Below are 26,797 nucleotides of genomic sequence, written 5' to 3'. Positions count from 1 at the left end.
AATAAGTATGACCGAAATTTCTCAAGAGCATATACTACTGCCAAGAATTCCTTCTCGGTTGTAGTGTAATTCCTTTGTGCATCGTTGATAAGGGAGGAAGCATATTGGATGACATAAGAAGCTTTGTCCTCCTTTTGCCCCAACACGGCTCCAATGTCAAAATCGCTTGCATCCGTCATGATCTCAAATGGTCGATCCCATTTGGGTGCTTGGATTATTGGGGGCGATATAAGTCTCTCCTTCAACAAGTCAAATGCTTCCCTACAATTATTATCAAACACGAACTCCACATGAGTTTGCACAAGGGGTTAGCGATTTTGGAAAAAACTTTAATAAACCTTCGATAAAAACTCGCGTGTCCCAAGAACGACCTCACGTCTCGAGTATTAGATTGATACGGCAAGGTCTTAATCACATCCACCTTTGCCGTATCTACCTCAACCCCTCTTTTCGACACTATATGCCCTAGCACGATGCCACTACTCACCATTAAATGACACTTTTCAGAATTTAGTATGAGGTGAGAGTCTATACACCGTGTTAGGACCATAGCGAGTTGGTCTAGACACGACTCAAAGGAGTCTCCATGGATGGTGAAGTCATCCATGAAGACTTCCAAAATACGCTCCACATAGTCCGAGAAAATGCTCATCATGCAACGTTGGAAAGTTCCATGAGCGTTGCACAATCCAAAGGGTATACGGAGGTAAGCATAAGTGCCAAATGGGAAAGTAAAAGTTGTTTTGGATTGGTCCTCCGGGTGAATGGGGATTTAAAAATACCCGGAGTACCCGTCCAAAAAACAATAATACTCCTTTCCACCTAACCTCTCTAACATTTGATCTAGAAAGGGTAGGAGAAAATGATCCTTCAAAGTGACTTGGTTGAGACGCCGGTAATCAATACATACCCTCCATCCCGTTTGTAAACGGGTGGGGATCAATGCCCCTTGGGTGTTTTTGACTACCGTCACTCCTCCTTTCTTTGGCACAACTTGAGTAGGACTTACCCATTGTGAATCACTAATGGGGTAGATAATTCTCATTTGAAGGAGCTTGATGACTTCCTCTTTCACCACCTCCATCATGGGTGGATTGAGTCTCCTTTTAGGTTGTCTCACGGGCTTAGCCTCTTTCTCCAACCGAATCTTGTGCATGCAAGTACTTGGACTTATCCCCTTGATATCAGCTATGCTCCACCCAAAAGCTTCCTTATGCTCTTTCAACATGGTTACTAACCTCTCCTCTTGCTCCTTCTTGAGTTGGTTTGCGATAATAAATGGAAGAGTGTTGTTTTCTCCCACGAAAATGTATTTAAGGTGATTTGGAAGAGGTTTTGGTTCATGTTTTAGGGGTTTTATGATGGAGGGTAGTGGTCTCTCAAGATTGGCTTCTAAGGGGAGAAAGGGTGTAGGAAATTTATGCTCTTGATATGCCAAAGTTTCAGCTGAAACCCGAGGAGGACGCAGGCTGCGTGAAGGGACGCAGGCTGCGTCGTTTGAGGCAGGTTGCGTTGAATGGCGCAGGCTGCGTCCTAGGCTGGATCGTAGTGTTTCATTTTTTTTCTTTGGATAATTCTTCCCCATCTTCAAGCTCTTCTTCCTTGTCCAAATCTTCAGAATACTCCTGCACATCATGAGACAACACTACAGGCAAACCTTCTTGTTCCAAATTGTTAGTGAGGGCAACCTCAAGAGGGTCCCTTTGACAAAAATTATACACTTGTGAGACAATTGGTTCAATGATGTTCAAGAAATAACATGAATGTGAATCGCTAGGTTGTTTCATAGCATCATAGATGTTGTATGTCAGTTTCTTTCCGTCAAATTCCATAGTAAGGTTCCCATTAGACACATCAATCTTTGTTTTAGAGGTTTTCATTAAAGGCCTCCCCAAAAGGATCGGATTGGCCCTCGAGTCGGCTTCCATATCAAGAACATAGAAGTCGGCCAGGAAAGTTAAGTGGTCTACCTCTACCAACACATCCTCCACCATCCCCTTTGGGTAAATATTTGAGCGATCCGCGAGTTGGATCACTACGTCGGTTTTGTTCAAAGGTGGAAGCCCTAAGGTCTCATAAGGTGTGTAGGTCATGACATTGATTGATGCACCTAGATCTAATATAGCATGAGTGAAACTTTTATTCTCAATTGAGCATGGTATAGTGAACATCCCCGGATCGCCACACTTTTTGGGAAGGGATCTTTTAAAAATAGAGGAGACATGTTCATTTACCCTTACCTTGTGGGCTCCCTTTTTGTGTTTCTCCTAGGCGTACAAAGTTCCTTGAGAAACTTTGCATACATCGGGACACCTTTTAAAAGATTGAGTAGGGGAATGTTTACTTCACACTTCCTAAAAGTTTCATATAGATCTTCGTCTCTTTCAAACCTTTTGGAGTGTGTGAGAGCGTGAGGAAAAGGTATCTCCACGTCATGCTCTTTCACTATCTCCTCAATATGATCATTGGTGTTGCTGTTTGCTTTCCCTCCTTTGTCCTTGCTCAAAGGGGTCTTTAACTCCTCTCCACTATCCTTGGATTTTGAATCCTTTGCTTTGTCTACCACAATCTATTCCTCCTCTTGTACCTCAATGTCAATGATCCTCTCATTTGACTTTGCCTTTCGCTTCTTCTTTGGAAGACATTCTAAGGTTCTCCCCTTCCTCAAGGTCATGGCACTAGCATTCTCTTTTGGAGGGAATGTGGTGGAAGGGATTGAAGTGGAGTGCTTTTGGTTGCTTTTGGAAATTTCTTGGGAAATTTGGCCAAGTTGGATCTCAAGGTTCTTTACCCTTGCATCACTTGAGAGCTTATCCGCATCCATTTTGTCAAACCTCTTGGTTGTCTCGGCTTGCCCTTTCACTAGAATCTTCAACATCTCCTTGGTGGATAACTCGTCATTTCCTTGAGAGGAGGAACCCCCTCCTTGAAAATTCGTGTAGTTGCCTTGAGGATGTAACACCCCCGAATTTCTCATTTTGATATTTATAATTTATTTAACCTTTTAATTACTTTATTTTATATTTTTACATTATTTAATTTTATTAATTGTATTTTAAACTAATTTCTATAAAAGTAATATCTTAAAGTTGAATTTATATAAAAATACGTGTTTTAGTCGGATAGTAATAATAGTGACAATAATAATAATATTAATAATAATAATAAAGTTCCGTCCTAAATTATAATAGGTTTAAAATGAAATTCCGTCTAGCTATAGACCATCACATTTTCACATGTGAGGCCAATCTTTTCTCGACCAATCCCGTATCGACAACACATATCTAACTACTTTTATTACCACTCACTAAATTAACATTCTTTCCACACACACTCACTTTTTTGACTAATCCCAACCACTTTTCCTTTCTAAGTCCCCCTTCCTTTTTCGAAACCTCCTGTAAAACAGCCAACTCATTGCAGCAACAAAACGACACCCAAAAACCATTTTTGTCGAGCTTGAATCCCAGATTTCGACTCCATTCCTTCACCTTTTCCTCTAATTTTTACACCATTCTCATCCTTACTTCCCCCTTCATCTTTCAAGGTAATAAAGTCTCATTTTTGTGACAGTTTCATTTTCCGCCGTCTTATAAAAGTTTCGTCTTTTAGCTTCTTTATCCCGTTTTCTTGCCTTTTAATGAAGGATTTGAAGACTCAGTGGAAAATTCAATCTTTGGGAACCGTTTATTCGAAGAATAGGGAGCGTTTAAGGTAACGGTGATAGGTTACTCGACAAGAATGTCGAATTCCGTTTTACTTATTGTCTCATATGCCCTTGTTTGATTAAGTTTGGTTCTTTACACTTTTATAATTTGTATGCTTGGATTTATCGAGTCAAATTTCGTCTTTATACTCAAATTTGGTTGTTATTCATGAAGTATTTGTGTTTAATTTCCGTCAAAATCTCGCTTTAAAAGTTGTCTTAAAATGGGTTAAAGTGGACTGTTTGGATGTCGTTCTTGGATCTATGAAATACGGTTTCTATGCTGAAATTTTGGAACTGTTTTGGTGGTCAATATGGGACGGTTGTCGGCTTATTACTCTGCTTTGGATCGGCTTTACGGAACTATGTTGGTTTTTGGTCACACTTTCGTGAAGCACATACGTTTTAGTCTTGTCTGCAATATTAGTCGTAGAGCTTTGGCAGTGGTTTTGTTCATATAAAACTTTAAGAAATTATGTCATGTATTAATTGTTTAGTTGTCTTACCGTGGCTAAATGAACTAACCAAGGTGGAGAATACTATCATGGAAGCTCTTACTCAAATTCTCCGGAATCAGCAAGATGCCAATGCTCAAGTCAATCATCGTCCTAACTACCATGGCAAGAGATCCCTTGTGCCCTCACCTTCATCATCTGCTAAGAAGAAGAAGAAGCCATTTCCAAGAGGACAAACACCAAGTGGACAAGTGCAAGGTGGACAGGCTCCCTCGTTCGAAGACAACCCTGAGAAGACCCGCAAGTGCTTCAAGTGTAGGCAAGCTTATCACCCCGGGAATTGATGCTTTGATAAGCCCTTGAAGTGTTACCTTTGCAAGAAGCCCGGTAATTTCATCAAGGATTGCCCCGAGAAGAAGAAGACTTCTCCTCCTCATGATCCGGAAGCTGAGCCAAGAGAAGCCGTTCGTGTCGAGAATCAAGTCAGAGCCGCCGTTCCTCCCGACACCGTTACGGGTGTGTTTTCTATCCTTGATCAACCTTATCTTACTTTTATTCCGTGATGCTCATACTTCTTCTAAACTCCTTTTAATTTACCTTCGGAGTTTCTCTTATATCATTCTTTCCGTCTTACCCTTGGAATTCTTTTGTAATTCTTCCTCTCAACTCACCTTTGTACCTTTCCCATTTCCTTGACCATAAGCTTTATCGTTCATGCATCTCCTATTCTTTTGGTTATGCTTTACCTTTTGAATCTAGTCTAGAGGCTTATGAAAAATTCTATCTTTGACATCCTTGTTGACCTTACCTCGACTCTTACCCCGAGGAAGTTCGTCATAGCTCTTTGTTGGATAAGTTTAAATTCTTTTAGCGTGCTTTGTATTTTTGAGGTCTAAGTTGTTTTTCAAATTGTACAATTTCTAAACATTTCAAACTACCATTTTGGTTCGTTATTAAAAATTTATATCACTTTACAAAACTTTACCTATTTTAAAAGTTTGAAAATGAAAATTTGATTTAATTCTCTTTTGTTCTTTGAGTATAACTTCTTTTTATTGATTTTTAATTACTAAACCCGAGATTACTTTTAATTTTGCTCAATTTCTAACTAACTTTGATTTATGTATGATTCCTTGTCAAAGTTTAATGTTATAATTTCAAGAACTTGACTCCTTTTTGAGTTTAAAAATGAAACTTTTATTTTTATTTTGGTTTTTGCAAAAGAAAATTTGAGTGGATTACCTTTTTCGATTGTTTTAAAGTTGATGGAATGTCAGGACTCGTTATTAAAGACGTCTAATAACTTGTCCTGCGCTTATCGATGAATGGTTTCTGTTTAAAACTTGTCTTTGACTTGGAAAGTTAGTGTTCTTGTGTACACGACAAGAGCAATTTCGTTCCATGAAGGAGACTTACACTTTTGAAAACTCTCCATAAATATTTTTTTTTGAAGTATTTTGACTTTGAATTTTTGCAAATGATCTGGTTTTTGACCTTATCTTCGATTTGGAGTGTGATGTTCTTGAATGCGCAATGAGAACACTTTCGTTCCTTTGACGAGAATCTGGTACTGTTGGAAACTTTAACTTGAAAACTTTTGAAGGAAATTTTAATTCTTACTATACGTAACCTTTTAATGTTTTAGTTACCGATTTCAAAAAGGTTGGCCTTATCTTTATAACCTTTCATTTTCTACCTTCAAGTTTCGAGGACGAAACTTTTTAAAAGATGGGGTGATTGTAACACCCGCGAATTTCTCATTTTGATATTTATAATTTATTTAACCTTTTAATTACTTTATTTTATATTTTTACATTATTTAATTTTATTAATTGTATTTCAAACATAATTTCTATAAAAGTAATATCTTAAAGTTGAATTTATATAAAAATACGTGTTTTAGTCGGATAGTAATGTTGGAATATGTGTCCTCCTACAATAATGCGATCACAACTGTCGATCATGATGATCACATGTTTAAATCTCATTTTAAGAATACATGTGGGATGTAATAATTTTACAGTCAACTGTGTTGGGAAATGTGTCCTCAACAATAGTGCGATCACATGATTTAAATATCATTATTAAATCTCATGCCAAGAATACGGAAGGGATGATACATTACGTATATAGTCAACTGGTCCACACATATCGGTAATGATTGGCTGGCTAGAGTTTGACATTACTGTCGTGCGACGGTGGTGATCAGTTGATCCCTTGAGGTCACACCTAAAGGACGATTCCCTTAATTGAAAAGGTTAATTAGTTGTATACCGATACAGATTAATTAATTCCTTAAAATTGAACAATTCGATTTGTGAGAGAGAGAATATTGATATCTTATTGTAATGGGATTAAATAAGATTATTTTAGTAATAAAATGCTTTGTTGCTAAAATTATCTATTGTTTGAGAAACAATAAAGATAAGAATGAATGGTTAATTATAATTACAAGAAGTTGTAAATTATAACTATATGACCCATTTTATTTATGTGATCAAGTATCACTAGTAAATTTGTTGTATGTAATTTAATTAATTCATGAAATGATATTTATGTGATAAATATGCATTAAAATTGATTAATAACATGTATCATACTACATGTGACATATTGTGTGACAAATGACAAATTGACAAAATAAAATGGTAGTCCATTTTAAGTAATGGACCGAAAATGGAGGGTGTGTTAGTGGGTTTTGGTTGTTTTATTTTAATTGATAAAATAAACATAATGATGCCTACCTACAACTAGTCTTACACATCTTACACACCTACTATTTTTGAGAAGAGTAAAAGGAAAAGAAATGATGCCATTTGAGGCTCCAAAACCGTGCCACTCCCTCTCTTTATGGGTTGTTGGTTCTTTTCTTTTATTCTTACACTACCATTCAATTAACATGCAAGTGTTCATGAATATTCTCTCTTCTCTCTCTTTAATCTTCATCAAAAAGATGAGATTTTAATCCAAATTGTTCATGTAAGATTACTAATTTTATCAAAGTAATATATGAGTATTAGTAATCAAATTTAAGGTAAACTACAATACAAACATCTAGTACATGTTTATTTGTGGGATTAAGGGATTGTCTTGGGTGCTACTAATTGGAGAATCTCTACTTTGGGATTTTTGTATGCTCATCCATTATTGGAAAGCTCAAGAACTAACAAGAAGGAGATCTTGTTGGTGCCCTATATGACCGAATTTCATATGGTAAGAAAATGTTTTCTTATCTTCTTTTATTTTAGTTTGCATGCATAAAATCCAACCTTAATTTTATGACAAATTAAATTAAAACATATATGAGTATGTATGTATATAGATCTACATTTCCTTCAATCGGTATCAAGAGCCACGGTTGTTTGCATGCAAATCGGTTAAAAGTTTTTCCGAGTTATAAGAATAACATATAACGCATCATGGTTGAAGTTGATGTCGACCAACAGTTTCCTTCTGTAGTGGATTTCTTAGATGAGAATGGAAAGAATCAGTCTGTGAGAATTGAATATGATTGGTTGCACGTGTCCCTCTTCGCTGTAAAGGGGCTCGGACATACAACAAAAAATGCAGGAAGGGAATGGTAAAACAACCTGTTACAAAGAAAGTCTGGAAACCTAGGAAGATTGATCCTAAACAGAAGGAACCTGCTAAGCAACCACCTGTGAGGAAGCTGGTGCAGGGCCCTGTACAGCAACCTGTGGTGCAGCATCAGACTGTGATGCAGACTCCCAGGAATCTGGTGGTTACTCCAGTTATGGTGCCAAAAACTCCAGTTGTTGAGAATTCTTTTCCTAGGAGGATAATAACAAAATTGATGAGGCAGGACAATGGAGAACGTTGGAAGTTTACTCCAGGAGGGCTTTCCTTCATGGACTCCTTATCTCATTCTTTACAGAAAACTGGAAGGGGATTGTTGGATAGCAAGTTGTTTGAAAAAGGGGGTCCCAGTACTGCTATAGCTGATCATGGGTAGCTGTGGTACTTGGAACATTAGGGGGATGAATAATCCGAGCAAGCAAAATGAAATAAAAAGATTCTTAGCTATGAATAAAGTTGGCTTGTTTGGAATTTTAGAAACAAAAATAAAAAGTAGGAATTGGAATAAGGTTACTAATAATATTTGTTCTAATTGGGCCATCTGTACTAATTCTCATCTTCACTCTGGAGGTAGAATTTGGATCATTTGGGACCCTGCTTTGTTTGAGGTGGACATATTGGATGTCACTATCCAGTGTATTCACACAAAAGTGTTTGATAAAGCTAGGAGGAAGGGTTTCTACTTTATCGTGGTTTATGGTTTGAACTCTCCGGGGACAGAGAGCCTGCAGTGGCAAAGTATTAAATCTTACCATCTGCAACTTAATTCTCCTTGGCTCTTGTGTGGTGATTTCAATGCCATCATGGAGAGAAATGAGAGGATAGGGTCTTTGAGATCACAAATCTTTGAACTTAGACCTATGGCTGATGCTATAAGGGACTGTCAGTTGACTGATATGAAGGCTAGGGGAGCTTTTTACACTTGGAATAACAAACAAGGGCCTGACTCTTTGATTTATAGCAGAATTGATAGACTTTTCATCAATGAGGAGTGGCTTGAGCAATACCCTGATAGTTTTGCTCATTTTCTCCCTGAGGGACTATTTGACCATTGTCCTGGTCTGGTTCACTTTGAGGAAGAGAGGCAAAGGAGGGGTAATTCTTTCAAGTATTATAATATGTGGTCTATGGCCAAAGAATACAAGGAGGTGGTGATTGATGGGTGGAGCAGGGAAGTGCAGGGCACTCCCATGTTTAAAATTGTTAGTAAATTAAAAGGATTGAAGAAGGGATTGCTGGCTCTTAATAAGGATAATTTTGAGGATATTGAAAACTTAACAAATTTGATCGAATTATCCCCGAAGCATTTTTGATCACTCCTTGTTTCTGATCCCTATAACAAGGAGTGGATTGAGAATGAGAGAGCTTGTGCTCAAGAGCTTACTGATATGGTTAAAGCTAGAGATCAGTTCTTGAAACAAAAGGCTAAATGTGATTGGATGAAGTATGGGGATGAGAACACTGCTTTTTTCCATGCTGCCATCAAGAAGAGAAGGGCAAGGAATAGGGTATTTCAGGTTAAGGACATGAGGGGAAGCCTTTGTTCTGACTCAAAGATGATTCAACAGGCCTTTGAGGAGTATTATATGCACCTGCTGGGGTCCTCTACTCCTGTCAAACCACTTAATAGAAAGATTGTTCAGCAGGGTGCTTGTCTCACACTAGAGCATTGTGCTATTCTGAATGCTGAGATTACTGGAGAAGAGGTTAGGGATGCTATGTTTGCCATTCCAGGAAACAAAGCACTGGGCCTCGATGGATACAAAGAGCCAATTTTTCAAGGACAATTGGCCCATTGTGGGTGGTGATGTGATTACTCAGCTTTGTTAAGAATGCTTATGAAACTGGAAAGCTCTTAAAGCAAGTTAATAATACTATCATCACTTTGATCCCAAAGATGGAGATGCCTGAAACTCGTGCCGCACTTCGACCTGTTGCGTGTTGCAACACTATTTATAAGTGTCTTTCTAAAGTGATCTGTGCTAGAATGAGCCGTATTCTTCCTGATATTATTAGTCCTTCTCAGGGGGCATTTATCAAAGGGAGAGACATTGTTGGTAACATCCTGATTTGCCAGGACCTTATTAGATTGTACAATAGGAAGAGCTGTTCTCCTAGAGTGTTACTGAAACTTGACCTTCAAAAAGCATATGACTCCATTGAGTGGTCTTTTGTTTCTGAGATGCTTGAGGCTACTGGTTTTCCTAAGAAATTCATTGAGCTGTTGATGAATTGTGTTACCTCCCCTTCATTTTCTCTTTCCCTCAATGGAGAAAATTTTGGATTCTTTAAAGGACAAAGGGGACTAAGACAGGGGGACCCTCTCTCCCCCCTATTATTCACTCTTTGTTTGGAATATCTTAGTAGAGTGCTTATGATAGTACAGAAGCATAAAAACTTCAGGCACTATCCTTTGTGTAAGAGGATCAATCTCACTCACCTATGCTTTGCTGATGATCTTATCATGTTTTGTAAGGGAGAGAGAGGTTCTATTGAGCTCTTGCTTCAAGCCTTCAAGTATTTCTCTAAGGCTTCTGGATTGGTGATGAATAGTGGTAAGTCCAACTTCTACACTAATGGAGTTCCTGCTAGTCTAGTCCAGGAGATTGAGCAGATCACTGGAATGAAAAGAAATGCAGTCCTTTCGAGATATTTAGGTGTTCTGTCTCCCTAAACGTCTCTGTCATGGATCGCAAATCGTTTGATTGATAATGTGGTGGCAAAAATTAGAGCCCTGGGGTCCAGAAAATTGTCTTATGCTGGTAGAGTTGTGTTGATTCAATCTGTTCTCAGTACATTACACTGTTATTGGGCTCGCATTTTTATCTTGCCTAAGACTGTCATTGATGCTATTGAGAAGATATGCAGACAATATCTATGGTATGGAAAGGATCCTAAAGAGAATCCCCTGCACTGGTTTCTTGGGAGAAGATCTACACCCAAGAAGCGAGGGGGTCTTGTTTCGTGGACCTTCAAATTTGGAACATAGCTACCATAGGAATGTATGTTTGGTGGGTGCAACAAAAAAACGATCATCTCTGGTTCGTTGGGTGCATGCAGTGTATATTAAATCTGCTCATTGGATGGATTATGAACCTCATAGTGGAGCTAGTCAGGGCTTGGAGAAAAATATGCCAGGTCAAGAACAAGCTCAAGCCTCTCATTTTAACGGGTGAGCCTTACACAATTCAGAAGGGGTATGATTTTATGAAACCTCTCACTGATAAGGTTGCCTGGTATCCTTGGATATTAAACAATTGGATTTGTCCCAAGCACTCTTTCTTCTGGCTGGTTAGTAGCAGTACGTAAAAAACTTACGCAGATAGCTTGGTAAAGATGGGTATTCTGTTACTAATGTTGTGAAGTTTGTGGAGTTGTGGTGAGGATCACAATCACCTCTTTTTGGCTGTGCATTCGATAAGCAATGCCTTTTATTGATACAACTATGGTGCAAGGTGCTGTTACCTGCACAAGACTGTATACACTGGTGGATCACATGGAGGATTCATTCTGCTACAAAGAAGAAGGTTGTTGGGGTCATTCTAGCAAGTCTCATGTATCATCTTTGGCAACATCGTAATACTTTTAGGATAGACCAAGTTGTTCTTAAACCTATGGTACTAGTTCGAGGTTGAAGCAAGATGTTAGAGCACTACCAAAGTGCTTGATTTACTGATGTAAAAATAGAATTCTTGAATGGGTGAAGGAGTTATGAGGTTCTCTGCTTCATAGCTTCTTTACCTAGTTTAGGTCTTATTAAAAATTTTGTAATGGGACAATTTTTATGATTAATGAAAACTACTTACATTTCCCCAAAAAAAAAAAAAAAAAAAAAAGAATAACATATAAAACTTGTAAAATTTGTGTTATTATGATATATCACGAAATTAATTCATGCATGTTAATATTTCTGGTACTAAAATGTTTTAGGATATTTTGGTTAATTTTACGGATTTTTATTGTTCATATTATCCAATAATGGCATTTAAATATGATTTTATGAGTAAAAATGTCATTTTTGGTCTAAAATTAGCTATACTTCGAATTTTCAGGTGATTTTTGGATATGTTGTCACATATATTATTTTGAGATAACCTGTAAATTTTCATAATTTTTGGACTTGTTATGCTCGAAAAATGGTTTTTTCATTATTAAATTCGGATTTAGGTGAAAAATAGGTTAATATGAGTTAAATTTCGAATCTGGTCATAGAAAATTAATATGTTGTCACATGAAATTTTAAAAGATGTGTGTAAAATAATTGGCTATAAAGAAGTCTTTTTGCATGATTTATGGATTTTTGAAGAAAAATAGCATAAATAGTGACATTATTAGTGAAAAATTAATAAAACATAATCTATGGCTTAAGAAAAACGTCTAATGTTGCATTTTATTATCTTTTTCAGATCTAAAATTGAAAAGTTAATGAATATAATTTTTCCATGTTTTTATGATTATTTTATTAAAAATCGATAAACCGCAACATTGTTTTTCCGGAAAAATTTTGAAATTTTTAACCTAAGATTTTGAACATTATGAGTGTCATGGTATTTTTCCAGAATGTTCATGAGTTTAAATTTCAAATTTGAATTTATTTGAAATTTTGTGATTTATTTGAAGTTTATAGCTTATTTTTGTAATTTTTGGTCCATTTATGAACAATTTTATAAAATATGGGTTAATTATGGTCAAATTATTAGTGAAGACTAAATTTTGAGTCCTAAAAGGTTAGGGTAATTAACTTATGCATAAATATGAGTTTATGTATTTTTGTGATTATAAAAATGTTGAAATCACGCAAATCCGTAAAAACAGAGTAATATACGATATTGGCTATTTAAAGGCGATTTAGCATAAAATTGAGCATGTCCATACATATTATAATGCTGCATTTTTCTTTATGATTGTCATAATTTTAATTTATGTAATTTTGAATTATGTAATTTTACTTAGTATGGCCTTAGATTTTAATTGGTATTTCCCGAAATGTATGGGAATATCGATTCGGTTGTAATTTTATTGTGATCTCGTATCACCGTTTTGTAATTTAATAGATTTATTTTATTTTAAGTTACAAATGTATAATAGGAAATTATGTAATTTATTATGTAATTTTATTCATTCCGGAGTTCCCAAAGACGGATTTCTTCAAGAATGGCGATACATAAAGACGGTGTTACCTCGAGATGCGTGCCACAACCGAAGTTCAAGGGACCAATGGAGTTGGTTTCCGAATATGTAATAGTTAAATAGTTTTTCTATTTTAGGAAAGGCCATACTAGGATGTATTTATCTTTATGCTTGCATTTTATTTTTGTCACATGCATCGCTAAATCGCCATAACTAAAACATGCATTTTCTTTTATCGAGTTTATCGACCGTGTCAATTAAAATTATCGTAGTTCACCGCTTTAGTTCACTTAAAACGTGATAGATAATAAATTGACATGACCTCTCGCTAAAAAAATTAATTGAGACATAGCCTTACCAAATAGTAGAAACCATGAAAACCTATTTCGCGAGGGAGTGCACTCGGCCCTACCGGGGTACAAACCTTGTTACGTAGGGGAAGTGGGTGATGAGTGTTAATCCACCGAATTCATGTTGATGAGGGTTTCATCGGCCATACCGTGCCCAAGTTGATGTGGATTTGGATCATGGACACATTTATTCGAAATTTGGATTGAGCTCAACGGAAGTATTCGCGACCGTAGTTGCATGTGTTCCGGGCTATAGATAAATATTAGAGTAATTTTATCGACCAAGAGTTCTAAAAGTAGAATCGATTAAAACGTTAATCCACCGAGTTATATTGATAAGGGTTTCATCGGCCATATCTTTGTGCCCAAGTTAATATGAATTTGGGTCTTGGAATCATTTATCATAGTTGGGTAGAGGTCAATATGTAAATGTTATACTTGTTTACAAGTATTAATAAAACGATAAATGTTAAGTTTTTCCCACTATTCCGTTGTTATATTGTTCTATTTCTTTACCACAATTCATATACGATATCATTTCGTTTTTGATTCAAAACTCCATTAAAACATCGTAACTAAAGACAAATATGAATTTGCTTCTAAAACCTCAAATGAACCATTGTTAAGGATCTCTTGTAAAGAGTATAGATTAAAAGTTATTCATTATCAAACAGGTTTTTGATTCTTGACTAACACATCTACTTACAATGGATTATTTTTCATGTACTTAAATGAATTAAGTACCTTGAAGCGATAAATTGTTTTGGTAATTAGTTTTGTCAAGAATTCGTAATTGACCAAAATAACGCAACCACTTCAATGAAAGTTTTAAGACTAAAACGAACAAATGAAGAGTGAATCTTCATGAATTCAATTTTGTTTCTCAAAGCAAAGACTCATTGAATTAAGTGGGAGCATTCTCTAACCGTTAAGATGAGGACGAGGTTCAAGAAGTAAGGATTATAATGGAATTGATACAAGGTAATGTTAAAGGTAAAGTTGTTGAGAATGACAATACTAAACCTATCAATCCCGACCGATGAAGTTTCCATTGTCCTAAATGTTGGACACAAAAAAGGAAACTACCCCAAATTATTGAAGAATCAACAAGTTAGTTGTGGGACATCTAATGGGATCTTCTTCTTTAAATGTTTATATGATTGACATAAATTTTGCTAGTACTACTTCGTCAATATTAGAAACCGGTGGTGGTTTTCATCATTATGTTTGATACATGGGATGATAAGAATATGACGACTAGCAACAATAATGTCGAGAGATAGAGTAATTGTGTACTCAATCTAGTTTTTGGATTTAAAGTTGTACTTAATTATGACTATTAAGTGCATAAACTCTAAATAAGGATATAAACTTGTTAAGATACAAAAGAGGTTTTCACTTTTTGTGACCCTATACACCACGATTTGATGTATGGCTAGCCCATTATCAAGGTGATTATATTCTAAACCAAACTAGTATAATATATATCATGTAGATGATGTAAGACTCAAATTGGTAACCCAAGATTAAACCTTAAATTTTGGAATGATGAACGCAAAGAGTTATCGAGTACTCTTGAAACCATTAGATTGTTAATGGTATATGCGTATCTTGTATTCAAAGCAAGATGTCTCGTGCCTTTTGGTTGTAAAGGAGATCGAGGTTGTATATCATCGATCGAAAATAGGTTGATCATTTTCTTTTACCAACAATATAAGTTGACGCTAATATGTTCACTTAATAAGGTAAAAGGAGAAATCTTTGAAGAATTTCAAAGAGTTCAAGGAATCACGATTTAGTCGTGATGGGATTATCAAAGTGAAGACTTTGATATAAGCCAAAGGAAATGTGATATAGTATCACAAGTTAATCTCTCTTAGCACGCATTATGGAATAATGTGTGATTAGATAAGAAATCAAACGCTATTCGATATGGTTTGGACTTCAATCAAGTTACTTTGAGTTACTTGATCCTTTTGGGGATTTTATCATTTTGTCTAGATTATTTTTCCACTAAATCGAATCATATGAGATATGAAATGGTAAGGGTACCATGGTTGTAAGTTTTCACAAGAAACAAATGCTCATTTTTCCCTTTTCAATTATCACGAGTACGACGGGTTTTGCGGCTCGTGAAGCTGTCTTTCTAAAATACAAGTTTATTTTTAGAAGACAGAGTGGGAGAAATTATTCAAGAGCCACAAAGAATGCCACAGAGAATGTTATGTCGCAAGAAACTGGTCTTTCTTGGCTACATGAGACGTTTTGTGTAAGACATTGTTTCTTCAAAAACCTAGGAGGTTAAATTCGTCACTTGCTAAAAATGATGAATTCATGCTACTTTTAGGAAAGTAAAGAGCTTATAACTTACAAAAGAAATTGTTTGATTCAAGTTAATTACTTCTAGAAAGTAATGAACGAATGACTTACATAAGAGTGTTTAAGTCACAACTTAATACAAGGCTTAGAGCCATGAGAATCCGAAATAAAAGGCTTGATTAGTGACAAAGGGTTTTGCACTAATAAAAAGATATTTCAAAGCAAGATTGGTTGCAAAGGGTTTTGCACTAATTGAAATGATTAAGTCTATTTGGATCTTCTTAGGGATTGTGTTTCATTATTATGAAATACATAGCGAGTGAATCTAAAACCCACTTCTTCAATTAGAAGGAATGTATTCAATACATGTCTCGAGTTTAGTAGATTCTTGCAATCCTAAGATAATGTGAAACTTAAGAGAGAATCTTAAGTAGGACATCAATGAGTTGGAATCAACATTTTGATCATGTGATAAAACATTTCTCGATAAGTCGAGAAGTTGTGTTTATACATGGAGTTTAGTGGGAGTTACGGAAATTTTAATTAGTCCGATATGTGGATGACATATTGATCATTGAGAATGATTTAAGACTTTTGGAGTATTATAATACATCTTGAATATCCAGATTTATGAAGATAAATCCACATGATATTAGCGTCAGTAAGAAGTCTTATGTTGATAAGATTCATGACTAGTTCAATTAAATTGAACATATTTGATTGATTCCATTTGCTTCCGCTGCCGGATCAATTAAATGAATAATGATGTATAACACTTCATATACTTTGAGTATGATGAATTGGTTCAAATCGAAATTTAAGTAATCTTTACCTAAGTAAGCCATAAAGATTACCCTTAAGTGCTTGCAGAAGCATTAAGGCTATGATGCAAAGTGTTTATGATGCAATATTGTGTAAGAGTGTTACACAAGTGACAATTGACAATTGAGATTGCGCATGGTTTCCGACAAAACCATAATCAAAACACATTAGGATGGTTAAGATACCATTGTGGTAATGTTAATTAAGAAGTAGATTTTCTAGAATCGTTCTAGGCAATAAAGAACAATGAGAGATATTGATAACGGAAATTGAGTACACTTGCAATCATGGGATGTGTAAGAAGGAAGAGTCCCGCACACTGCGAAAACAGTGGGAGCTATTCTAAGGATAGAAGGCCTATGTCTTGATTGGATCTCGACACGTACTCAGAAAGTTTTGTAATGCAAATGTATACATTACAAAGGAAAACGAGTATGTAGTGAGGTTGAGTAAGGTACAAGAAGTTGATAAAACCTACTAACCAAAGCCTTCTCATAGGCTAAACATGATGAGTCGTGTCATTTCAATTGAATTGAAATGAACAACTACATACAAGATCAAATTAGATTATAGAACATGAAATAGTAATCAGGCATTGACTATTCATGTGTGATAATCGCATTTGTCGTTCGAGTTTTACTTTAAAACTCTTTTATTATACTTTGTTACATCCAAACGGGTTGTAGAGACAATTGAACCCCGTTAAAGTGAACACGGATTAGCATTGTATTCGCCCATAGTCACTTATATGAGGTGACGTCTCGAAGTGACTAGAGTGTGATGCGATTGATGGCAAGTTCAAGTGCCATACAATCATGTTAGATGACTAGTCGATCACATAGGCAGACTGTTAGGAACACTTTGTCGGGCAGTGACCGCTTATAGAGTTCTGACAAATTTATATAGCCTGGTCGTGGCGAGAGCTACTATAGTATTCTAATGAGTCGATTCTTTTGACTAAAGACTATTCACCTAAGATGGCACAGTTTCAGATTAACTTTGATTTATGTTACTACGACCTTCGTAAATGGGGTCAAATGGGCATATTTTGGGTTATGATGGCTGTGGCTAGTCGAAGGGAATAAGTGCGATAGGAATTGTCCACCCCCTTGTCAGGGTTAAAACAATATCTCAGGGCCACTCGAGGAGTAATTAACTGGAAATGCGTGGCCACGCTCGGAAGGTATCCATGGTGGATAAATTTCGGTCAATCAGTTATTCTCCAGATCGAGGAAACCACTCTCGATATGATCACTTGCAAGTACGACCCGAAAGACACCTTGCATTGAGTGGGATATAGTAATAGGACAAGAGAATTGGTGACGCACACTTGTCGAGGATAAGTGGGAGATTGTTGGGAAATGTGTCCTCAACAATAGTGCGATCACATGATTTAAATATCATTATTAAATCTCATGCCAAGAATACGGAAGGGATGATACATTACGTATATAGTCAACTGGTCCACACATATCGGTAATGATTGGCTGGCTAGAGTTTGACATTACTGTCGTGCGACGGTGGTGATCGATTGATCCCGAGGTCACACCTAAAGGACGATTCCCTTAATTGAAAAGGTTAATTAGTTGTATACCGATACAGATTAATTAATTCCTTAAAATTGAACAATTCGATTTGTGAGAGAGAGAATATTGATATCTTATTGTAATGGGATTAAATAAGATTATTTTAGTAATAAAATGCTTTGTTGCTAAAATTATCTATTGTTTGAGAAACAATAAAGATAAGAATGAATGGTTAATTATAATTACAAGAAGTTGTAAATTATAACTATATGACCCATTTTATTTATGTGATCAAGTATCACTAGTAAATTTGTTGTATGTAATTTAATTAATTCATGAAATGATATTTATGTGATAAATATGCATTAAAATTGATTAATAACATGTATCATACTACATGTGACATATTGTGTGACAAATGACAAATTGACAAAATAAAATGGTAGTCCATTTTAAGTAATGGACCGAAAATGGAGGGTGTGTTAGTGGGTTTTGGTTGTTTTATTTTAATTGATAAAATAAACATAATGATGCCTACCTACAACTAGTCTTACACATCTTACACACCTACTATTTTTGAGAAGAGTAAAAGGAAAAGAAATGATCCATTTGAGGCTCCAAAACCATGCCACTCCCTCTCTTTATAGGTTGTTGGTTCTTTTCTTTTATTCTTACACTACCATTCAATTAACATGCAAGTGTTCATGAATATTCTCTCTTCTCTCTCTTTAATCTTCATCAAAAAGATGAGATTTTAATCCAAATTGTTCATGTAAGATTACTAATTTTATCAAAGTAATATATGAGTATTAGTAATCAAATTTAAGGTAAACTACAATACAAACATCTAGTACATGTTTATTTGTGGGATTAAGGGATTGTCTTGGGTGCTACTAATTGGAGAATCTCTACTTTGGGATTTTTGTATGTTCATCCATTATTGGAAAGCTCAAGAACTAACAAGAAGGAGATCTTGTTGGTGCCCTATATGACCGAATTTCATATGGTAAGAAAATGTTTTCTTATCTTCTTTTATTTTAGTTTGCATGCATAAAATCCAACCTTAATTTTATGACAAATTAAATTAAAACATATATGAGTATGTATGTATATAGATCTACATTTCCTTCAAACTGGTCCACACATATCGGTAATGATTGGCTGACTAGAGTTTGACATTACTGTCGTGCGACGGTGGTGATCAGTTGATCCCCTTAGGTCATACCTATAGGGAAATACTTTTAATTGATTATTTAATTAATCGTATGCCGATACGAGTTAATTAAATTGCTTAAAATTGACGGATGATTTTGTGAGTAAAATTAACGTGTCTTATTATAATTCGATTATATTAGATACGGTCTAAGTAATTGAATTGTTTTATTACTTAGATAAAATTATTGTTTACGAAACAATTTGGAATTGAAATTGAATGAATAATTTATTATAAATACAAGACGTTGTAATTTATAATTTGATAAACCGTTTTGGTACAAGTAATTACGAATTACTAGTCGATTTTGTAAATGACATATTTTATGAGTATGTTAATTTTTAATATGTTAAAAATACATTACAAATTCATGTGTCAAGTAACATGTCACATATGTCACAATTGACAAATGACAAAATAAAATGGACTACCCATTTTATCTCAAGTGTACCGAAATTTAGAGGGTATTAGTGCATAAATTGTGTTGATTATTTTAATAAGGGAAAAACACAATTATTACACTCTATATGTAGCCATGCATGCCTAGTTGTTCTTGGGAAGAAAGTTGGCCTCATGCATTGGCTACCTTCCCTCCTCCAACCGGTTTTGCCAAGTGAAATGATAGAGTTTTTCCTCTATCATTTTTATTCATACACACTTCAACTCATATTTTTCTAGTGTAGTAAAAAATGTATTTTTCTCTACAACTTGTGAAATTTTAGAGAAATAAAAACACACAAAATCCTCTCCTCTAAACCGAAATAGAGGAGAACAAAATCAATATTTTGGGTCAAATATTTAAGCTAGATTAATATTATTACTAGATCATAATAATATTAGTTATTAAGAGGTTTCCTTGGGTATATGTTTTTGGGAGAGATTCTAAACTCGAATCTTGTTCATCCATTGTTGGAAAGCTCAAGAACTAACAAGAAGGAGATCTTGTTGGTGCCCATAAAACCGAAATCACATAGTAAGAAAGACGATTTCTTCTCTACTTTTGTTCATGTTTGCATGCATAAGATCTAGAATTTATTTTATGACTAAATAAATTGATTCATATATGAATATGTAAATTAATGAGATTAATAATTTCTAACAAGTAATAATAGTGACAATAATAATAATATTAATAATAATAAAGTTCCGTCCTAAATTATAATAGGTTTCAAATGAAATTCCGTCTAGATATAGACCGTCACATTTTCACATGTGAGGCCAATCTTTTCCCGACCAATCCCGTATCGACAACACATATCTACCTACCTTTATTAACACTCACTAAATTAACATTCTTTCCACACACACACTCACTTTTTTTGACCAATCCTAACCACTTTTCCTTTCTAAGTCCCCATTTCTTTTTCGAAACCTCCTGTAAAACAGACAACTCATTGCAGCAACAAAACGAGATCCAAAAACCATTTTTGTCGAGCTTGAATCCCATATTTCGACTCCATTCCTTCACCCTTTCCTCTAATTTTTACACCATTCTCATCCTTACTTCCCCCTTCATCTTTCAAGGTAATAAAGTCTCATTTTTGTGACAGTTTCATTTTCCGCCGTCTTATAAAAGTTTCGTCTTTTAGCTTCTTTATCCCGTTTTCTTGCCTTTTAATGAAGGATTTGAAGACTAGGTTGAAGAGTCAAGCTTTGGGAACCGTTTATTCGAAGAATAGGAGCGTTTAAGGTAACCGTGATAGGTTACTCGACAAGAATGTCGAATTCCGTTTTACTTATCGTCTCATATGCCCTTGTTTGATTAAGTTTGGTTCTTTACACTTTTATAATTTGTATGCTTGGATTTATCAAGTCAAATTTCGTCTTTATACTCGAATTCGGTTGTTATTCATGAAGTAGTTGTGTTTAATTTCCGCCAAAATCTCGCTTTAAAAGTTGTCTTAAAATGGGTTAAAGTGGACTGTTTGGATGTCGTTCTTTGAGCTGTGAAATACGGTTTCTATGCTGAAATTTTGGAACTGTTTTGGTGGTCAATATGGGACGGTTGTCGGCTTATTACTCTGCTTTGGATCGGCTTTACGGAACTATTTTGGTTTTTGGTCACACTTTCGTGAAGCACATACGTTTTAGTCTTGTTTGCAATATTAGTCGTAGAGCTTTGGCAGTGGTTTTGTTCATATAAAACTTTAAGAAATTATGTCATGTATTAATTGTTCAGTTGTCTTACCGTGGCTAAATGAACTAAGCAATTATGTGATACGTAGTATAATGCATCTCCCTGTCTTCAATTATCTCGTGTTTTGGTCAATGTTTGGTTGGTGGTTCGAGCCAACATTCTTATTTCCGTCTCAAGTGCATACCCATGTATGAATTGGGTCATTTGTATGGGAAAGATTTCATCTTTTGTATGCTTAAAACTCGTCTTAAGATGGATTCAAACTGTTGCTTTGGTCGAATAAGGGGTTGTGTCGAGTCATGTTTGGGGCTGTTTTAGACGGATTTCTAGCTTAGGTTTGAGCCAATTTGTTTACGCCTGTCTCGAATTATATGCAAGTATGATATGGGTCCTTTGTTTGGTTAATTTCCGCCTTGTAACATGCTTAAAAACTTGTCTTAAGACGGCCTCATGAATTTGCTAGAAAAAAACCATGTATATATAAGTGGATGAAGAGTGACTTTTGTGGACTGTTTTTGAGTCGATCCCACGGATGATTTGAACCAAATAGTTGATTCCCGCCTCCTTTGTATATCCAAGTATGTAATGGGTTGGTGGTATGTGAGAAACTTCACCCTTTTCATGCTTAAAATTTCGTCTTAAGACGGTCACAAAAGAACTTTATAAATCGTAAAAATGGACTTTGTCATGCAGTTTTCGTGGGCTGTTTTGACGGGTTTCTTTATGATAAATTGAACCAACTTCCTTGCTATTATCTCAAGTGCATATAAATTTTTGGATTGGGTCTTTTTTTTGGGTGAAATACGTCTCGGTTTGGCCTAGAAAACCGTCCCAAGACGACTGGACAGAAGGGGAATTACTGAGTTGTTGGACTGAATGCATGCTGCGTTTTTTTGGGTGTGTTCTTTATTGTTGTGCTGCTTGCTTCCTGCTGCCTGTTGCATTATGTTGTGCAGGGTCTGCCAAGTTGGTTACGGGCAGTGGCTAGGCCATAATTTGCGTTCTGTCGGTCATTAGTTGCTCTAGTTATTCAATTAGCACGCATCATTATTTTGTGCAGTTCGCAACCGTCTTTCCTCCTTTGTTCTATGCCTTCCTATGTCCTATATTAAGCCTTGAACATGACTTGTAGTTTTGGGCCACACTTATAATGTGGGTGCATTTGGCGCCAAGTTTAGTATATGAATTATTAATTTCCGTCTCGTGTTTTATATAACATGACACTCGTAAATATCTTATCTATATTCATACAAAAGACAATACTCAATCCTCAGCGCGCCACATCATAAATGCAACTTCTTTTTTTTTTTTTTTTTTTTCTGGAAATTCATGTTATGGTGGGACCCGTAAGTGTGCAATGTATTTATTTCTTCAGATTTCCGTTTTTTCAAACATGCGATAAATTCCGTCTTGCAACAAATTCTATGAAAATTTTTTATGAATTAATATTATGAAATAATTTTATACATTCCATGTAAATAAAATTAATAACATATGCGCAGAATGAATTACAAATGGGAGTAAATGAAATTGAATTACATAATTTTTAAAACAAAATTAAATAATAGTAAAGTTACATAATTATGAGAAGGAATTACATTTATATACGGGATAGAACATAAAACGCAAATGAATTACATACATAATTTTTTAAAACTACATGGTACAATAATTTTTGTTCAAAAAATAATTCTTGACGGAGTATTTACTTGGAGTATAAAATATTTATGTATTTTGTTTAATATTATTGTACCATGCAGCAACAACATAACAACATAATTTTTTAAAACTACATGGTAAAAATTTTTTGTTTCAAAAATCAATCATTACGGAGTATTTACTTGGAATATAAGTTCGGCAACTTAACTATCAGCCGCGCACACCGAAAATGGTAGGTGACAATGATAGGCAACCGAGTTAATTTAGTCTTCAACTAGCATTTAAAGCAAATTTTAATTTTTTTTACTCTAAAAAAACAAATAAATTTTAATTTAATTTATTACGGAGTATTTACTTGGAATATAAGCTCGGCAACTTAACTATCAGCCGCGCACACCGAAAATGGTAGGTGACAATGATAAGCAACCGAGTTAATTTAGTCTTCAACTAGCATTTAAAGCAAATTTTAATTTTTTTTACTCTAAAAAAACAAATAAATTTTAATTTAATTTACAAGTGATTAAAAAAATTTTAATAAAATTTTTTTTAAATTTTTTTTAATAAATAATTCACAATTGTTGTAACAAATATTTTTTTAATAATAACACGATAAGTTAACAGTCGAAAAACTTTAAAATATGTTGTTTTTAGAAATGCAAAAACAAATATACATTCAAAAATATTAACACTGGCCCAAATACATATCCGTGCAATTTTGCACGGGTTTAAAACTAGTCGTTCTTTTACATATTAAACTTTAATTGTTTGATTCATTTGAATTTGTTTGTTGGGCCTGTATTCTTGTATCTTTTGGACTCGATTTCCTATTCTTTTTGGATTCACTTTCTTATCTTAATTGGACTCATTTTCTTGGTGTGTTTGGGTTCACCACCATTAAATTGTTGGGCTCACCACAATTTAATGGTTGGGCTCATTTTGTCATTGGTATTGGATTTGTTTGTATTCCGTAAATTATCACATAACGTAATTTATTCTATCGCTTGTTATATTTTATTTTAACCGACATGTTAAATTATGAAGTGAGATATTTATTAATGTAACGCAAGTATGAAATATTTATTATAAATAGTTACTTAAAGTGAGTCGTATTCTTAATAATGTCTAGTATTGTTCGGTTGTGAGAGTCTTGGTCCTATCGGATACTAGGGGTGAGCCATCGGCCCTCTAGTTGCGATAAGGTCGTCAGGAGTGATGTTCCCATCTGTACACATGGTGATGCAGGCCATAAGTATGAATGTGATATTAATAATCCCGTTCTATGTGCATGTTTGTTGTGCTTGTTTGTTGTACTTGTTTGTTGTATTTGGCCATGTTTTAAAGGTAACCGCTGAGCCAGATACTTGTTTGTTGTGCCTCAGACATGTTTTAAAGGCAACCTCTGAGTCGGGCACTTGTTTGTTGTATTTGGCCATGTTTTAAAGGTAACCACTGAGCCATATACTTGTTTGTTGTGCCTCGGACATGTTTTAAAGGTAACCTCTGAGTCGGGCACTTGTTTGTTGTATTTGGCCATGTTTTAAAGGTAACCGACGAGCGTATACTTGTTTGTTGTACCTCGGACATGTTTTAAAGGTAACCTCTGAGTCGGGTACTTGTTTGTAGTATTTGGACATGTTTTAAAGGTAACCGCTGAGCCAGATACTTTATACGTTGTGTCTCGGACATGTTTTAAAGGTAACCTTTGAGTCGGACACTTGTTTGTAGTATTTGGACATGTTTTAAGGGTAACCGCTGAGCTAGATACTTTAGAGGTCGTGCCTTGGACATTTTTTTGAAGGTAACCGCTGAGCCAAGGTACTTAAAGACTTGTGTCTCGGACATGCTTTAAAGGTAGCCTCTGAGCCGGATGCTTTGCTTATTATGTGATGATAGTAGTCTCATTTCGTGTATTGTATGTTATTTGGCTTTCAAAGTTCATGGCTAAGGTTTCCATTCACATGTTTCATGATGTTAGTCTTGTTTATCCGTGACCTATGATATTCTATCGTGTTTATAGTTGTATTATCATTTATGACGTTTTAGTTAGATTGTCTCATATGTATGTATCATATGCCTTATCTATGATTGACTACGCATGTTTTGAATGTTAGTCTCATATCTCAATGCTTGCATCAAATGGTTATATTCATGATGTTCTAATATGTTCTTGTTTATCTGTGTTTCGACATTTTGTGGCTGGGAGAACCTTGAGTTACTCCCCACTGACTGTGGCGTTCATGTTTACATGAATGACAAGTTGTGAAGATGCTTACATGGGGAAGACGTGTGGGCTAGCGAGAACTAAACCTTGGACTAGTAGTTGGTTTATTAGGATTGCTTGGACTCACCTTTTATCTTTTGTCATTCGAGGGATATATTTTCCCTCACCTTTGACTATCGCTTTTGTATAATTTAATCTTTATTTCCGCATTTTTTTATTTGTCTTTTAGATTTTTATGAACCCGTGCTTTATAAACTTTAAAAGTTTCAAAAATTTCCTAAAATTCCGCATTTTATAAGTTATATTTTCCGCGTTATTGCGGGGGTTCACAGAGGACCTTGGTTACCTTGATTTCCAAATTGGAAGGATCCTCCTTTTCGTTGTTGAAAATTTTGGTTTCTTTGGAAATTTCGGTTGGGACCTTGTGAATTTTGATTCCTCAAATGGTTGAATTGTCCATTTTGGAAACTCTTTGAAGTATCCCCTCCCCAACTAAGGTTTGGATTGTCCCTTGAGCCGATATTGTAAGTGTTGCCACTTGGATCGTATTTGTAGTATCCTCCCCCAGTGGAATTTCTAGAATTATAGTTACCATGTATCATGGCACTCACATTCTCTTTGCTTATCCCTTGTTCTTCCATGATGGGACAAGACTCCACCGGGTGTGGACCTTGACAATAATTGCACTCCACATTGGATCCTTGTGCTCCACCTTGGTTGTTCCCCATTAATTGAGCTACCATTATGGTGAGATCATTCACGGTCTTCTCAAGTTTTTGGTTGGAAGGAGAGGGTGTTTCAATTGAGTGGAGAGTCTTAGACCCTCGGCCCCCTCTCCCATAGCTTCTTGTGCTCGCGGCTAACCTCTGTATGATTTCATTTGCCTCCGCTACGGAGTAGTTGTCAATCCTACCACCCGTAGCGGCATTCACCATTATTTGGTATTGTTGAGTAAGACCGTCACAAAAGTTAACCAAAAGATCATCACCACTTAGCCCATGGTAAGGACATTGGGCAACCAACTTCTTGAACCTTTCCCAATACTCATACAAGCTTTCCCTCGGATCTTGTTCCGTAGAAGTGATGGCCTTATTGGCATGGTTGTGTCTTGAATCGAGGTAGAACTTTTCAAGAAATGCCGATTTCATGGCCTTCCAAGTACGAATTGTACCCGGTGGAAGGTAGAATAGCCAATCCTTTGCCGCATCTAGTAAAGAGAATGGAAAAGCTCGCAATTTAAATTGGTCTTCCGTGACACCATTTGGTATAGCACCCTCACACATCATATGGAATTCGGAGAGATGACGGTTGGGGTCATCCCCCGCATGCCCATGAAACTTGGGTAGATTGTGGATAAAGTAGCCCTTCAACTCAAAGTTTGCATTAGCCCCCATGGGTGGGTAGGCAATGCATAGAGGTTGAGTATCCTAGTTTCTTGCCCGGATCTCCCGGATAGTTCTTGTATCATTAGCCATTGTTGGATATTCTACTTCTATTGGATCAACCGAAAGGGGTGTGGATGGTTCCGCTTCAACTTGTTCTTCCCTTTGAGGTCGACGATACCAAGGATTGGTGAATAATCAAGAATATGCTCTAAATCCTTCTTCTTTGTTTGGAGTGAACTCACCTCCTTGTTGAGACCTAGGCATAAACCTTTACACT

At 35.6% G+C, this 26,797-nt stretch overlaps 3 protein-coding genes across 3 annotated transcripts; 1 reads left to right on the top strand and 2 right to left on the bottom strand.

The window, feature by feature from the left end:
• Positions 1-1,553: 1,553 nt before the first annotated feature.
• Positions 1,554-2,171, bottom strand: LOC141628973 (uncharacterized). Its single transcript, XM_074442053.1, has one exon. It carries the CDS (start codon positions 2,169-2,171, stop codon positions 1,554-1,556), a length of 618 nt encoding a protein of 205 aa, XP_074298154.1.
• A 6,033-nt stretch (positions 2,172-8,204) lies between these two features.
• Positions 8,205-9,566, top strand: LOC141628972 (uncharacterized). The gene is made up of 2 exons (XM_074442052.1): positions 8,205-8,960; positions 9,102-9,566. The coding sequence occupies exons 1-2, from the start codon at positions 8,205-8,207 to the stop codon at positions 9,564-9,566; spliced, it is 1,221 nt and encodes a 406-aa protein (XP_074298153.1).
• Positions 9,567-25,461: 15,895 nt separating this feature from the next.
• Positions 25,462-26,529, bottom strand: LOC141628971 (uncharacterized). Its single transcript, XM_074442051.1, has one exon. The coding sequence runs from the start codon at positions 26,527-26,529 to the stop codon at positions 25,462-25,464; it is 1,068 nt and encodes a 355-aa protein (XP_074298152.1).
• Between the last annotated feature and the right edge of the window lie 268 nt (positions 26,530-26,797).

The sequence above is a fragment of the Silene latifolia genome, chromosome Y (genome assembly GCF_048544455.1).
Source record: "Silene latifolia isolate original U9 population chromosome Y, ASM4854445v1, whole genome shotgun sequence".
Taxonomy (NCBI): Eukaryota; Viridiplantae; Streptophyta; class Magnoliopsida; order Caryophyllales; family Caryophyllaceae; genus Silene; species Silene latifolia.
Note: the sequence above shows the minus strand (reverse complement) of the source record. Positions and strands in the feature narration are given on the sequence as shown.